Source organism: Balaenoptera musculus, chromosome 2 (genome assembly GCF_009873245.2).
Source record: "Balaenoptera musculus isolate JJ_BM4_2016_0621 chromosome 2, mBalMus1.pri.v3, whole genome shotgun sequence".
Classification (NCBI taxonomy): Eukaryota; Metazoa; Chordata; class Mammalia; order Artiodactyla; family Balaenopteridae; genus Balaenoptera; species Balaenoptera musculus.
Window position 1 is genome coordinate 123092469 of NC_045786.1, and position 13189 is coordinate 123105657.

Below are 13189 nucleotides of genomic sequence, written 5' to 3' on the forward strand. Positions count from 1 at the left end.
CGGATTTTTCACAGCTCAGGTGTCGGTGCCCCTAACCCCCATGTTGTTCAAGGGTCAACTGTATACCCATAAATGAGGAATAAGGAATAACTGAGATTTTTGCCTCAATCATTAGAAAATATATTGATGTTTGTACAGACTAATAAGTTATATGTGGATTTAACTTAATTTCCTAGTAAGTTCACAGAGTTCAGCTTTGTTATGATTTTATTTCTTAATCAACAGGGTTTCAGAAGTCTAGGTTAGAGGTTAGCACACTATGGCCTATGGGCAAAATATGGTCCACCACTTGTTTTTGTAAATAAAGTTTCATTGGAACAAAGTGGTACCCATTCATTTTATTGTCTGTGGCAGCTTTCCTACTACATTAGCAGAGAAGAACAGCTGCAACAGAAACCATATAGCCTGAAAAACTAAAATATTTACTATCAGACTCTTTACAGAAAAAAATTGCTGACCTCTGTTCTCCATCATTAATTTGGATGTCATGGTTGAACCTCACAATTTTGGAGTCAAGAAAGAAAATGAATTTTTCTTTGTCCAGTAACTCAGGAACCAATTACATAACTTTTGACTACATGGAAGCTTCCTCTGATCAAATCATTGTCAGGTCTTACATGTGTTAGTCTTACTTATGACTTCCTCTTACGTAAAACAATCTGTCACCCACTATAGTCATTCTATAAAACTTCAGTTCTGATCAGCAAAATTTCATGAGTTTCTACTCCTCCTTAACTTGAAAAGGGCAAAGAAGCAAATCCAATTAAGAAGACAATCATTTGTCTTTTGCTCTCATGCTCATCAACTATTCTTATTAGTTGTGTACCATAGTCCTCTATTATCAAGAACTTTTATTTCACAGGTGTGAATACTTGTACAGACAATTAACTATCATAATTATAGTAACTAGCCAGGTAGTCAGCAGCAAAGATAAAATTTCCAACTAATTTTCTCAATTTGTTACCTTCTTTGTGTACCTATGCTTACATTGCTGCCTCCGGTTTAATCCTCTAAATCTTGCTCCATTTTCTGCTATATAAAATGTCCCTGTACTCAAACAGGGGAGAAAAAAAAAAGTCATCAAATTTGTACTGAGTATTCTGCTATATGTGCCTACCAGATGTCTCACCACGGAATTCCACAGATCACCAGGCTCACTGTTTATATTTTCTAGGCATGATGCAGATGCTTCAGAGTTTACTATAAACCTACGAGTTTCCAGGTCATGCAAAGGAATACATGCAAGCTGAAGAGCACCAAAGGACTTTATGCATAACAATACTGGAGGAAGCAATGGGATATTTTTCAGCAACCCTCTGAAAATTAAAAATCTGCTGTAACAATTATACTTATGTAAACGAACAAGAAACAATATTTTAAGGGTTGATTTTAACTGTTGCCAAAATTTTAGGCTAAAATTTACATGCATTTTCCAGCAAGTATGTAAAGGATTTTCATTTTACAAGATTAACTGCAACAATTAATATTTCAGTATATTTAATTTTTAAATTGAGAACTTTACAATTACTACAATGCAAGTTACCTGCAGTCTAGCCACATAAAATATAGCTTCATTAAGGATAATAATAAAATTGAAATAAACCAATAAAGCTTGCTTGTATTAATATCAGTTAATATTAATTCTACAGTAAAAAGCAAGAATCACATAATATTTCTGGGACTTTCTTCAGCCTGTATATTTTGCCAAATGTTTTCTCCCTTCACTGTCACTGTCATAATGCTCCTTCCAGCAAGATTTAACTTAAATATTGTTTTTCTGTGGAATTTTCCTGTGCCCACATTGACAAAAACATTCATGATTCCTAGAGAAGTCTGATAAAACTTTAAGTACAGCATCCATTCCACTATATATCGTGCCTAATTTTTAAATCATCTGACAACTAAGTAATTTGACAACTTAGATTGTAAGCTCCCTAAGGGCAAGGCCCACTGTCTGTCACCATGAGACATACAGCTAGATACAGAGCAGTAACACAGTAAAAGAACCTGCAAGGGACATGATTTTAACTTGACAGAACAACAAATACTCACAATAAAACAGTTTGCATGTTTGCAGAACCAGGAGGAAAAAAAATATTTCTAATGTTGAATTAATGTGAAAAGAAGACATAATCTATTATCACATATATCATAGTTTTTATTATTCAGTCAAATGCATGAGGAAAACTCCAAAATGCATGCAGCCTCTCTCTTCAAAGTTTTTTTTTTAAATCAAATCACTGCCTTTTAAAAATATGAATAATTCTGTAAACTAGGATTTACCTTCCTGAGATATTTTATATTTCAATTTTAAAGTCCTCAAAAACGTATCTAGAGATGCAGTTCTGTCATTTAAAGAAACAGTTTTCAAACTATTAGGCAGAAGTGCCTTATGGTACCTCATTCTCATCTTAATAAGTTTCATATATGTCTCTTAAAACACAGTAACAACTAAGATTCAATGTAAGATTTTGTATGAAAAACAAAAGGTTCAGATTTTTTTTTAAGTTTAAAATGTCATCCTAAAATTGCTTACATTTAACATAATCACAATGCTTAACACATAAGAAAACCACTGACCACTTGGTCAATTCTAAATTCCTTAAAATAGTAATAACTAGCAAAACCCAAAATCTAAAAGGGCCCCACATATTTACTTATGTCTTAACAGTAGTTTCCTTCTTTTTGACTTTGCTGAATTTGTAGGAATTTCCTCTGAATTCTATATGGTTCATAGAATTAATATAGTTTAAGATTTTCCTCCACGCTATAGCTTGTTCAAACTCTATCCCCAGTAATATCTCTATATTTCAGATTAAAGCACTGCTTTAAGTGTAGTCTCCTACTCTGTGGGGATAAAAATAATTTTTATTGATACCAACTGAATCACACAATCTCTGATGTACAGATCTTTATACTGCACTCTGGTATTCAACTCTACTGTAAGCAAAATGAAACATCAAATCCAGTTTCAGCATGAAAATAGAATATGTAATCACATTCGTGACTTATCCTTTGGGTTAAACACCACCTTCTGCAGACCTCTCTATCAAAATACAATCCCGTGCACAGGCCAGTCCCACAAGCATGTCACCTGTGCAGCCATGCTTAGAAGGGTCCCACACTTTGTTTAATGCTCTGATATTGCCATCATGAAATCCTTATCAAGTTCTGAACAAGGGACACATTTTTAAAAATTTTCACTGGATGCCACAAATTATGGAGCCAGTCCTGCCCCTGAGAGTGATAACATATTAAATACTAGTATAAATTGGTCTATGAATGATTTTCTTAAAGTCTGCAGGGAATTACAAAATCAAGAAGAGAGACACCAAATGTCTACCTTGCAGAGGTAATAATAGGAGGAGGAAAGAAACCTAAAAGGAAAGCTACATGCACAAATTAGCTCATTTTTTTGATTTAATTATAATTTATTGAGTATCTTCTGAGTGCCATGTATTGTTCCAGATGCTGATATTACAACAATGAACAATACAGAGAAAGTCCCAGCCTTCATGGAGCTTCCACTCTAGGGAGGAGACAGACCACAACCAGGTCTGTCTGTGGTGGGTAGGGAACAGAAAGGGGGAGTGTTTTGGATTTAATATATCTCCTTCATCTCGAGCACTGTCACCTTTGGTAACCAGACAAATAATAATGGTTAAAAAACGTTAATTATTACAACTAAGCTTTTATTAACAAGAGGAATTTCTTGAGGATTTTCTGCTTTTCTGATCATCTTTTGGAATTTTCCTTTTAAGATTTTTGGAAATTTCATGAATCAATGCTGGTCATTTACAATACAGTTCCAAATAGGTAACTAACTAGTGTATATAAAAATAAATGTTAGGACTCATTTTGTGAACAATTACATAATGCTCCTTTCTCCTCTCCATTCTCTGCTCCCTCTTTTGTCTAAGTTTAATGGTATATGAACTACACTCCCATCAGACAAGTCTGTTTAGATAGGAGCACTGATTCTTTACATATAAGTTTTTGTCATTGGTTTCAAAAAAGAAACAAGCAAACAAAACCAGGCAAACAACCAAACAAACAAAGCAATGGTCATAATTCAGTGTAGACCATCTGGAAAACTGTCTCTCATAAATAAGGAAAAATGATCATGGATTTTACAAAATTCTTCTTACTCTTATGGGAAATATCATATATGGGTGTCCTTAGCATGTTGATGCAGGCATTCAATGGACATCTGTTGATTGAATAAATACATAAATGAATGATGACTGACTGAGCATATCAACAGCTTTCCTTAGATATCCTCAAATGAGTCCATCTAGGGATGGCACTAATTTTGAACACAAGTTAGATAAAAAATAGTTATTGTGGTTTTGTTTGTTTGTTACCTAGAAAAGGACATATTTCCAAACACAAGTACCTTTCATCACCCTAGAATGGAATATCTTTTAGAAATAATGCAGAATGGTGAAAAGTAAGCACATTTGGTCAGCCTGAGGTATGGACTATATCCCTTAAGGAGTAAAATCAATCCAGTGTGCACTGCAATTTGGAATCATGAAACGACACAAAATCTCAGGTCAATGTGTTAACATACAAGAGTCAAAATACTGTCTGACTAGAAAGGAGAAGCCAACCATTCAAATTCCCTCAAAGCTCTGTGATGACCTAGATGGGTGGGTGGGGGTGGGAGGGAAGTCCAAGAGGGAGGGGATATATGTATACATAGAGCTGATTCACTTCATTGTACAGCAGAAACTAACACAACATTGTAAAGCAAATATACTCCAATTAAAAAAAACAAACAAACAGAGTATGTCTGCTATCTACATTTGTGCTCTATGTTTTCAACACACATTGTTCGCCCTAGGATTATATAAAAATCCTAAATTAAAATTCAATCTAGTAACAAGCTGGCAAAACAAATAAAGCAACGTTGGAGTTCTCCAGATGCATACTGATTGCAGTTCATAGAATCACAGGGCTTTAAAACATCCTAAGAATTAAGCTAATATGTCCTCCCATACCAAAATTACCCTGTAATTTTCCTTATCCATAGACATTCATTTAATTGAGAGAAAATTGATAACATATTTTTGGTTTTAACCTTAATAGAAGAAATTTCACTCCAGTCTATTTTTATATTTAGCCATTCTCATTGTGAAGAGATTCTATCATAAGGTCTTGAAAGAGTCACATCTGATTACTAACATGTTTATCATTGGTTTTTGTTGGTGGAAAATACATTTCTTATATTCCTTATATTTGAATACTCAAATTATCTCTCGGTATTTTCTTCTATGGACTAAATAGCTTCTGCTTGCTTCACACTTCTGAAAATTGTCCTAATTCTTTAGCCATTTGGTGTTTAACATTATTAATTAACATAATTTTAGGCTTTACAGAGTTCCTAGTTAATAATTTAAAAACTGGTACCATTTAACCCAGAAGCCTCTACCTATCATAGACAACACTATTAACTTTATTTGCACTATTTCTGTAAAACCTCATGTAAATCTAAATCAAATCGAAGTCTAAATCAAAACCTAATGTAAATCTAAATCTAATCAAAATCAAAGTCTCTTAACATGATATTTATTGGGCATTCAGAATGTTAGGATTTTGGTTTCAGGAAGCTTTTTGAAAATTAGAATGTTCTTAGCTTGGCTGAAGACTATTTTGTTTTACGTAAAAAAAGAAAATTATTCTCAATGTGAACGTCTTTTGAATCATAAATATGCTTCTTACCTGTGCTGCTGGATATATTAACATCAATACTGATATCAGATATTCCTCCTCCCTTCAGAGATGCTACACATGTGTATGTCCCAAAATCCGTGAATTTTAAATCAATGATGTCCAAGTTTGTCGTTCCCGGGGAGACATCCGGATCAGTCTGCGTAATAACCATCCGTTCAGAACTTCTTAATGGACGACCATTTTTAAACCAACTAAATGTTAACTCCTCAGAAGGAACAGCTTCTACTTGGCAAGATATTTTCACCTCACGCCCAATCTGGATGTTGTCATCTTTGTGATAAGGATCTGGTGTGATCCAAAATCGTCCTTTTTTTAATGCTAAAACATAAAAATTTCATAAGTTATTAGTGTTACTTTCATAATGTTAGGGATGCATTCACTCTAGGTAGTCATCTCTGGGCTGAAATAAAGTAAAACAAAATAAAGTAAAATGTACATATGTTTCTTCAGTTTCCAAGTAGTGTGCATATTAATAAACCTCATTTAGGTAATTTAGAAATAATCTAAAGACCTAAGTCACTTAGACACTCTAAAACTGATTTTTATAAATTGGATAATATTTTCCAGTAATATAAAAAATGCTTTAAATCTATATATGATACTTAAACATTGTTGCCATTGAATTTTGAACAAATGATGAAACATGCTTATATAAAGTCATTAGGTATTAGAGTTAAAAATAATTATACGGATCATTAAGCCCAATCCTTACCCATGTCATACTTTAATTATGGCACAATTTCCCAAATAACTCAAATATTGAACAAATTTCATATTAAAGAAAATTCTTCTAAGGTTGTATCTACATGCTGACCAAAACTAGTTTGGTAAAAATTCAGTCAGTTCATATTCATGAGGTATTTTCAATAGTAGTGAAATAACCTGAATTGAAAGAAACATTTTTTTCAAAAAATTTGCTATGATGGCTCTATTCCACCATTCATAGGTGTCTCCAGTAGAAACTGTTTGCTGGCTATTTCATGCAGATGGCCAAAAGAACCTCTTGGCAGACGGCTTGGAAAACATGCTGTGTTTGTATCCTAACAGCAGTGCTTTCTGAGTCTAAGGTCAGTGCTGTTCTCACAACCTGTGTCAGTAATGATACCTACCAGAAGCTGCTGGGGGAGCATCTATTGGCTTCTTAAGGGCTCCAGTTCTGAACTCTGAATGATACTGTGTACTCAATTTGGAATAGAGTTTGTTCCTTTTTATGGCAGTTATACTCATATACACATCTTTCTCTTTTCCAACATCCTACTCATGTCCCTCTCCTTTAACATCACCATCCCTATATGATGAAATGTAGCATATGCAGTGAAACATAATTATCAGAATAAAATATTGTTCATTCACTTTTACAATTAAACCTAAATATATGATGACACTGGCAAAAGTGACGTGAATTTAGAAGACCTGCAGATATTGGAGGCCTTCTAACTGCATTCTGGGTAAACTTTCCTGAATTTAACTTGATTTTCCTCAGTCCAATAAAGGCCAGGAAATACCACGGAAATCTGTAGAACTATTTAAGAATGCACTAGAGATTAATACATTTTTAAATCTTAAAAAAATTATTTTAATTTTCTTTACTTTTCAGCCTCAAATATTTTCATCTGCTTTCTTGTTTGCATCTTAATAAGGAGAGAGAAATGAATATCAAAAGCAACGTTTATATCTTTCTTTTTATTCAAGAAATATTTATAGGGCTCCTGTTCAGGACTAGGCACTAGGCAAGGACCTTATAACATGAGATGAACAAAACAGACATAAACTTGACCCTCATGTATGGCAAATTGTGCACTCATAACTTATAGTCCAGTTTATCTACCCAATGCATATGATACCTATGTCTAAAAAAAGATATGAAATGTTTTATAAGTTTGAAGAAGTCTGAATCTCAGAGGAGAATCCTCCAAAATATTGTTTAGAAAATGCACAAAGCTTCAGTCTTAATGAAAATACCGAAAGACAAATATTTAAATCACATTCTTATATTGTTGTTTGTTACATCTTCCAAATGCAACTTATGAAACTTATTTATTCCCAACCATAATTTTATCAGTACATGACTTTAGGGTGAAAACAGGAGAAATTATGGCATTCTATTATGTAGAGTCATATATTTATATTTTAATAGGGTGCTGAAATATATGACTTTATATCTAAAAAAGGAAATGTGCTGAAAATGTCCATATCTGGCTATATATTTAGTATAATATACTGTGCACATATAATTCAAATGCAATTAAATTTCTGTAGCACAAAGCAAATTATAAGATCATAGAATGTCCTTTACTTTTTTTAACAGACCTAAAAAAACAGTATGTCAAGGAGCATTTACTTTTGTTAGCATTCATAACATTTAAATGAAAGTTTCCTTTCATTTGGTAAGAATTTTCCTTATCCTGTTTCTATAGAGAAATAATAAAGCTAAAAAAAAGTTAAACAGACGAGTCATACTTTTCAAAGATAAAAATTTTATATATATATGTGTAATAGTTTCATATGGGGGTACATTTAGGATAAATTCCACTCCTAAGTTATATGTTGGTTGTCATACACAAATATGACAAAAAACTCTGATGTTTCAGTGATTAAAATTTATTGACTAGGCAGGTATTGTTTTCTAGCTTTGTTCTCTGTACAGTGACATATTAAAGTGATACTGATGTTGAGAGAACTGCAAGTTCATCAGACAAATTAGATTTAAACTAATAAACAATTCAAAAGCCACTGATAAAAAAAAAAGAGATCAATATCGATGTTACACATCATGGACTGTTTTATTCATGAGAAATAACTTTTAAAATCCAAAGTAAAAATATTTTAAATATTATAAATCTAATAATAAATTCAGAAATAAAATTAAATATGATATGTAACTATATTTTTGATAGACGGCAATATAAGCAAGTGGGCTTTTAAGAACGAACTCATTGACACAAATATTTGTTGATCTCAGTATCAGACAATTCTATGATTTGGCCAAAGTCAATCATATTAGTCTTTCAAATGACATATTCTGAAAAGGAAGAGAGGGACAAGTCAGTCTGGCAAGTGAGCTAAAGGTAGGGAATATGAGAATAAGTAGCATGGATCAACTGACTGGAGAGCCATCTCTTTGAGTTTCTTTTATGTTACTCCATAACAAAATATCTGGTTTTGCATACTGAACAGAAATGTTCTAAGGAAAAAAAAAAAGTGTGTGTGTGTGTCTGTGTGTCTGTGTGTGTGTGTGTGTAGCCATCTGACAGTTAAATTTACTTAATTTTCTAATTTATTTTGGCTGCTCAGAAAACTAAGAGCATAGCTCTGTTAACTAGGCACAGGTGCATTAAGAACTTGAAACCCAATTCTAGTTTTTCATTTCTATGTGGTCCGATATGGGCAATCTAATTTTTATGGGTCAAGTGCATCATTTATAAAAATAGGAGGTGATAGTATTACGCTCCCTCTGAGACCCATTGTGAGAAATAGCTTATTAACAATAGTGTAGAGGTTTGAAAATATGAAGTGTTTAATATAGTTAATCAACGGGGAAGCAGGTTTCTTCGTTTATAATTAAACACTCTTTTCAGTGAACAATTTATAGTAGTTCATGCAATGTTAAAGTCATTTCCTGCTACCAGTTAAGATTTCAAATACTTAAAATCAATCTGCAATTAGTACCAGAGTATAACGGGGGTCCAACAGGCATAACAAGACTCTATAGAACTAAAGAAATTCTATGGAAAAAGAGAGGAGAAATCCCTTTCCCCAAATGCAATTTCTTAGCCTGAATATAGAAAATCCCGTAACACCAGCCTGAGATAACATTAGATTTAGCTTAATGTATCATAAATTGTGATGGATGAACCTCAAATGGTACTTGTTTAGTCTGGTAATGCATGTAAAGAACTGGCATCAGTTCTGACTAAAGTTCTAAGGCACACTTCAATTATTTAAAATTAGATTACTTCTTGAGTTTATCCTTGAGCTAAAGACCACTGGCTTTGGAGAAGTCTAGGCTCATGGCTTCCAGGAATACAATATGCAGATAAAGACAAAGAGGAGGCTGTGAGATTGTATCTTTCCTATAGCTATAGATTTAAAATGATAAAATGCACCGATTGTCTGTCAGATGTTCCATGAATTATACAGCACGTAATAGTCCGTATTAAAATAAAATTTGTAGATGGAACAAAAATAACATTAAATTAAATGACATTTTTTAAATGTTTTAAATTTTAATGACAAAGCATCTCTTTGGAGAGAAGAAATATCAGGTGTCAGCTTCTGAAACTCTGCTAAGAATTTGTTTCAGAAGGATGATGAGACACAGACTGACCATTGACCACCATTCCAAGTAGATAAATTAGTTAAAAATCTCCAAATACATCACTTCTTACAGTCTCAGTAGGATTCTGGTCAACATGAAACACTGGCAAAATGTTGCTAAGAAGAATGAATCTAGAAATAATTAATAGTGTAATCAGAGAAATAAAAATTGATTTTCTATTCATGTATTCTCTGTTAAAGACAATAAAAATATCTGAGTGAAAAAAGTATTTGCTAGTCGTACTGGGTGCCAACTGAATAAAGAGCTGGAAATATATTACATCAGCAAAGCAACTTGAGGTAGTAAATGATAGTATATAGATATAACCTGTCCTATTATAATTAGATGCCTATCTTTCTCCTCAAGGGGACTGTGAACACCTGGAGAGTGGGCCCATGCCTTACCCTCTTTTTTGTCCCTAATCCTGAACGCGGTTCCTTGTTATAGTTGGTATTCAATGGTTTTCTTTAAAATCAATTAAACTTGACAAAGCATTAACTTTACAGATTCTAATTGTTTCCATTCAGTCTGATATGTCTGTGTTAACTCTGTTTCTGTTTGGTAGTCTTATGTTCTGAGATGCATGGGGGGAAACAGGATAGAGAAAAAAGAAAAAAAAATGATGTCTTCAAGGATTTAAGGGTTTTGTTTTGTGAGCAAAATATATTTGATGAACTAACAGTATTAACATAGGGATGTATGTGAGGAAGGGAATTCTGTACAGAAAAACTCAGGAGACATCATTCCATCATACCTAGTGACTAGCTAGCTTTGTGTCCCAGTTATATAATGTGCCAGGGACACCAGCTATCAAACAAGATATCAGTTACTCATCCCTGCTTTATAAAGGAGACTGAATTTCATGCAAAAGGGCTTGTTCGCATGCTTTAGAGCTCAGTTGATAATTATTTCTAAGGAAATATGGAAGAAGAAAACTGATATCTAAACATAGTTATATTATCTAAAATAGCATTTGCCAAAACCTGTTTCAGAAAAATGTTAATAGGAATCATGTTAAAAGAAAGCAGAACGAACACAGTTTGAGGATTGACTGTGTAATGTAAGTAAAAGTTCGCTTTTCTGCAGAACTTTTCAGAGCTTTGAACATGCTAATATGCACATTGCAACATTCCTAGAGGGGCTGATAATACTTAAGAAAAAACCCTTTATTTGTGGAACATCTTTCGGGACTAGTATCTCACAGAATAAAGTAAGAGAATCTATTAGTTGATGAAAATCATTGAAATGACTTTAAAATTAGACTCCATTCTTGATGTTTTAGTCATTTCCATTATGAGCATCACAAAATGATAGACAAGATACAACTCTCTTGTGAAAATAAAATTTATAATTAAAAAAACTAAAGGACAGGGGAAATGTCTAATGGCACAATGAATTTATAAAACATACTTCAGAGCCATCTAATAAAGTTATCGGCACTAACAGCAGTGTGGCTCCTTCCTTTCCCAAACAACCAGGATTTCTTAAAACTGGATTAACAGTTTGTTCCTATCTTGGAAATGCACATTTTGAAATATGCAAATAGCATGAAAAAGGAATTAAATGTATTAGCATCTGTATAATTTGCAATTATTGATATAAGTTAGAAAGACTTAATCTAGCTCAGTTGCTTGAGGAAATAATAATACTATTTATTTATTTATATTTTATGTTGTTATAAAAAAGTATTTAAAGTGTTATTATGAGAAGTATTAAAACTTCTAGAAGATGGATAGGAGGAGGAAGTTCTTTTTTTTTCTTATATACTGTTCAGCATTCTTATACTCACTTCCCTTTATCTAACAACACCAATCGCCAACCTATAGTCTGAATGAAAGTTCATTAATAATGCAAGAACCAAAAACTCATTACACCCATTTCCTAAAAGTAGTTTAAAATAGCACCCCTGATAATTTGAATGCAGAATTAAATGCTGAAAGGAAGTTGGGGTTCTGTTTAACTGTCAAGTATCAAGGCTCTATTTATTTTGTGAATTTACTCAAAGCTAATTACTGCAGTTAATCATTCAAAATGTTCAAGCAAAGTATGGTTGAATTTTTGTCTTTTAATGTCCTTGCTCAATAGAATAACCGCAGGTAAGTATTTTGAGTAGAAATGAAAGGAAGAAAAAATCTTTTAGGGGGGCATAAATTTTGCTTTTTGATGTAAGCCCTTCCTTGAGAGATGAAAAAGTAGACTAAATTCATATTATTACTATCATCATTATTATTTTACCATTCTTATTTCAGCCTTATCTTAAGTAAGGAGCAAATATATATTAGCTATAGATTATCTAAGTGTCCATATAATGTCATAAATAGAAACAAACATTTTCATAGTATGGCTACTATGTAAATGGTATTTGACATAGTATGTCTTAGCACTAGTTACTTGACTAGGAGAATATTAATCAGCACAATTTATGCATCCTATGTCATTAAAAATCAGTAGGTATTTTGAGCTCACCTTTTCTATCAAATTAAATATATCCCTTCACTATGAGAAGAAGAACGAGTCCAGGATGAGTTATATTTTTTATTAGTTTTTAAAGACTTAGGACTAGAAACAGCTATAACATGAACTGCAGCTTAGAAAAGCCTGTGCTAAACATAGTTCTTCTGAAGTCTTTTTGAAAATAGTACATCCTTAATATTTATGGAATTGATCATGTAGTAGTGAAAACTGGATGAAAATAATGAGACTAACAAACTAAAAATCGTTCTTTACTTTTTTTCTTTCCTTATTTTCTGTCTCAAAAGCTGTGGACTTTCTCCTTTGCAAAATGATCCTGCCCAACTGCCAACCTCTCTCCCTGTACCCTGATGCCATGCATTCTTTTGGTTATCCACTTTCTTTTGAAGTTTCAATATTTTCTCTTTCATATGCTATTTAATTTCAGAGTAGAAAGTTGTTTAGGTCACATCTAAACTTAGAAGACATTCCTTAACCCTAATAATCCTGCAAATTATTTGTAGCATTTTTCTTAAAAAAAATAGTGAAACACCAATTGCCTCCTTGTGTCACTATGCACTCATCCAATTTGACAGTTCACACCCTGGTTTTCACTGGTGCTATTCTGACCCTGAAGTCTCAAAGGTTAGCAATAACCTCTTACTCAGTTAACACAAAGATATT

At 32.8% G+C, this 13189-nt stretch overlaps 1 protein-coding gene across 2 annotated transcripts in view; it reads right to left on the bottom strand.

Moving 5' to 3' along the window:
- Positions 1–13189, bottom strand: part of MDGA2 (MAM domain containing glycosylphosphatidylinositol anchor 2) — an 801291-nt gene that overhangs the window by 205976 nt on the left and 582126 nt on the right. The window contains exon 7 of one of the 2 annotated variants that reach the window (XM_036839756.1): positions 5725–6054. The exons of the other annotated variant lie outside the window; for it this stretch is intronic. Within the exon in view, the coding sequence (XP_036695651.1) occupies positions 5725–6054 (330 nt within the window). The remainder of the gene's footprint in view (positions 1–5724; positions 6055–13189) is intronic. 2 annotated transcript variants of the gene reach the window in all.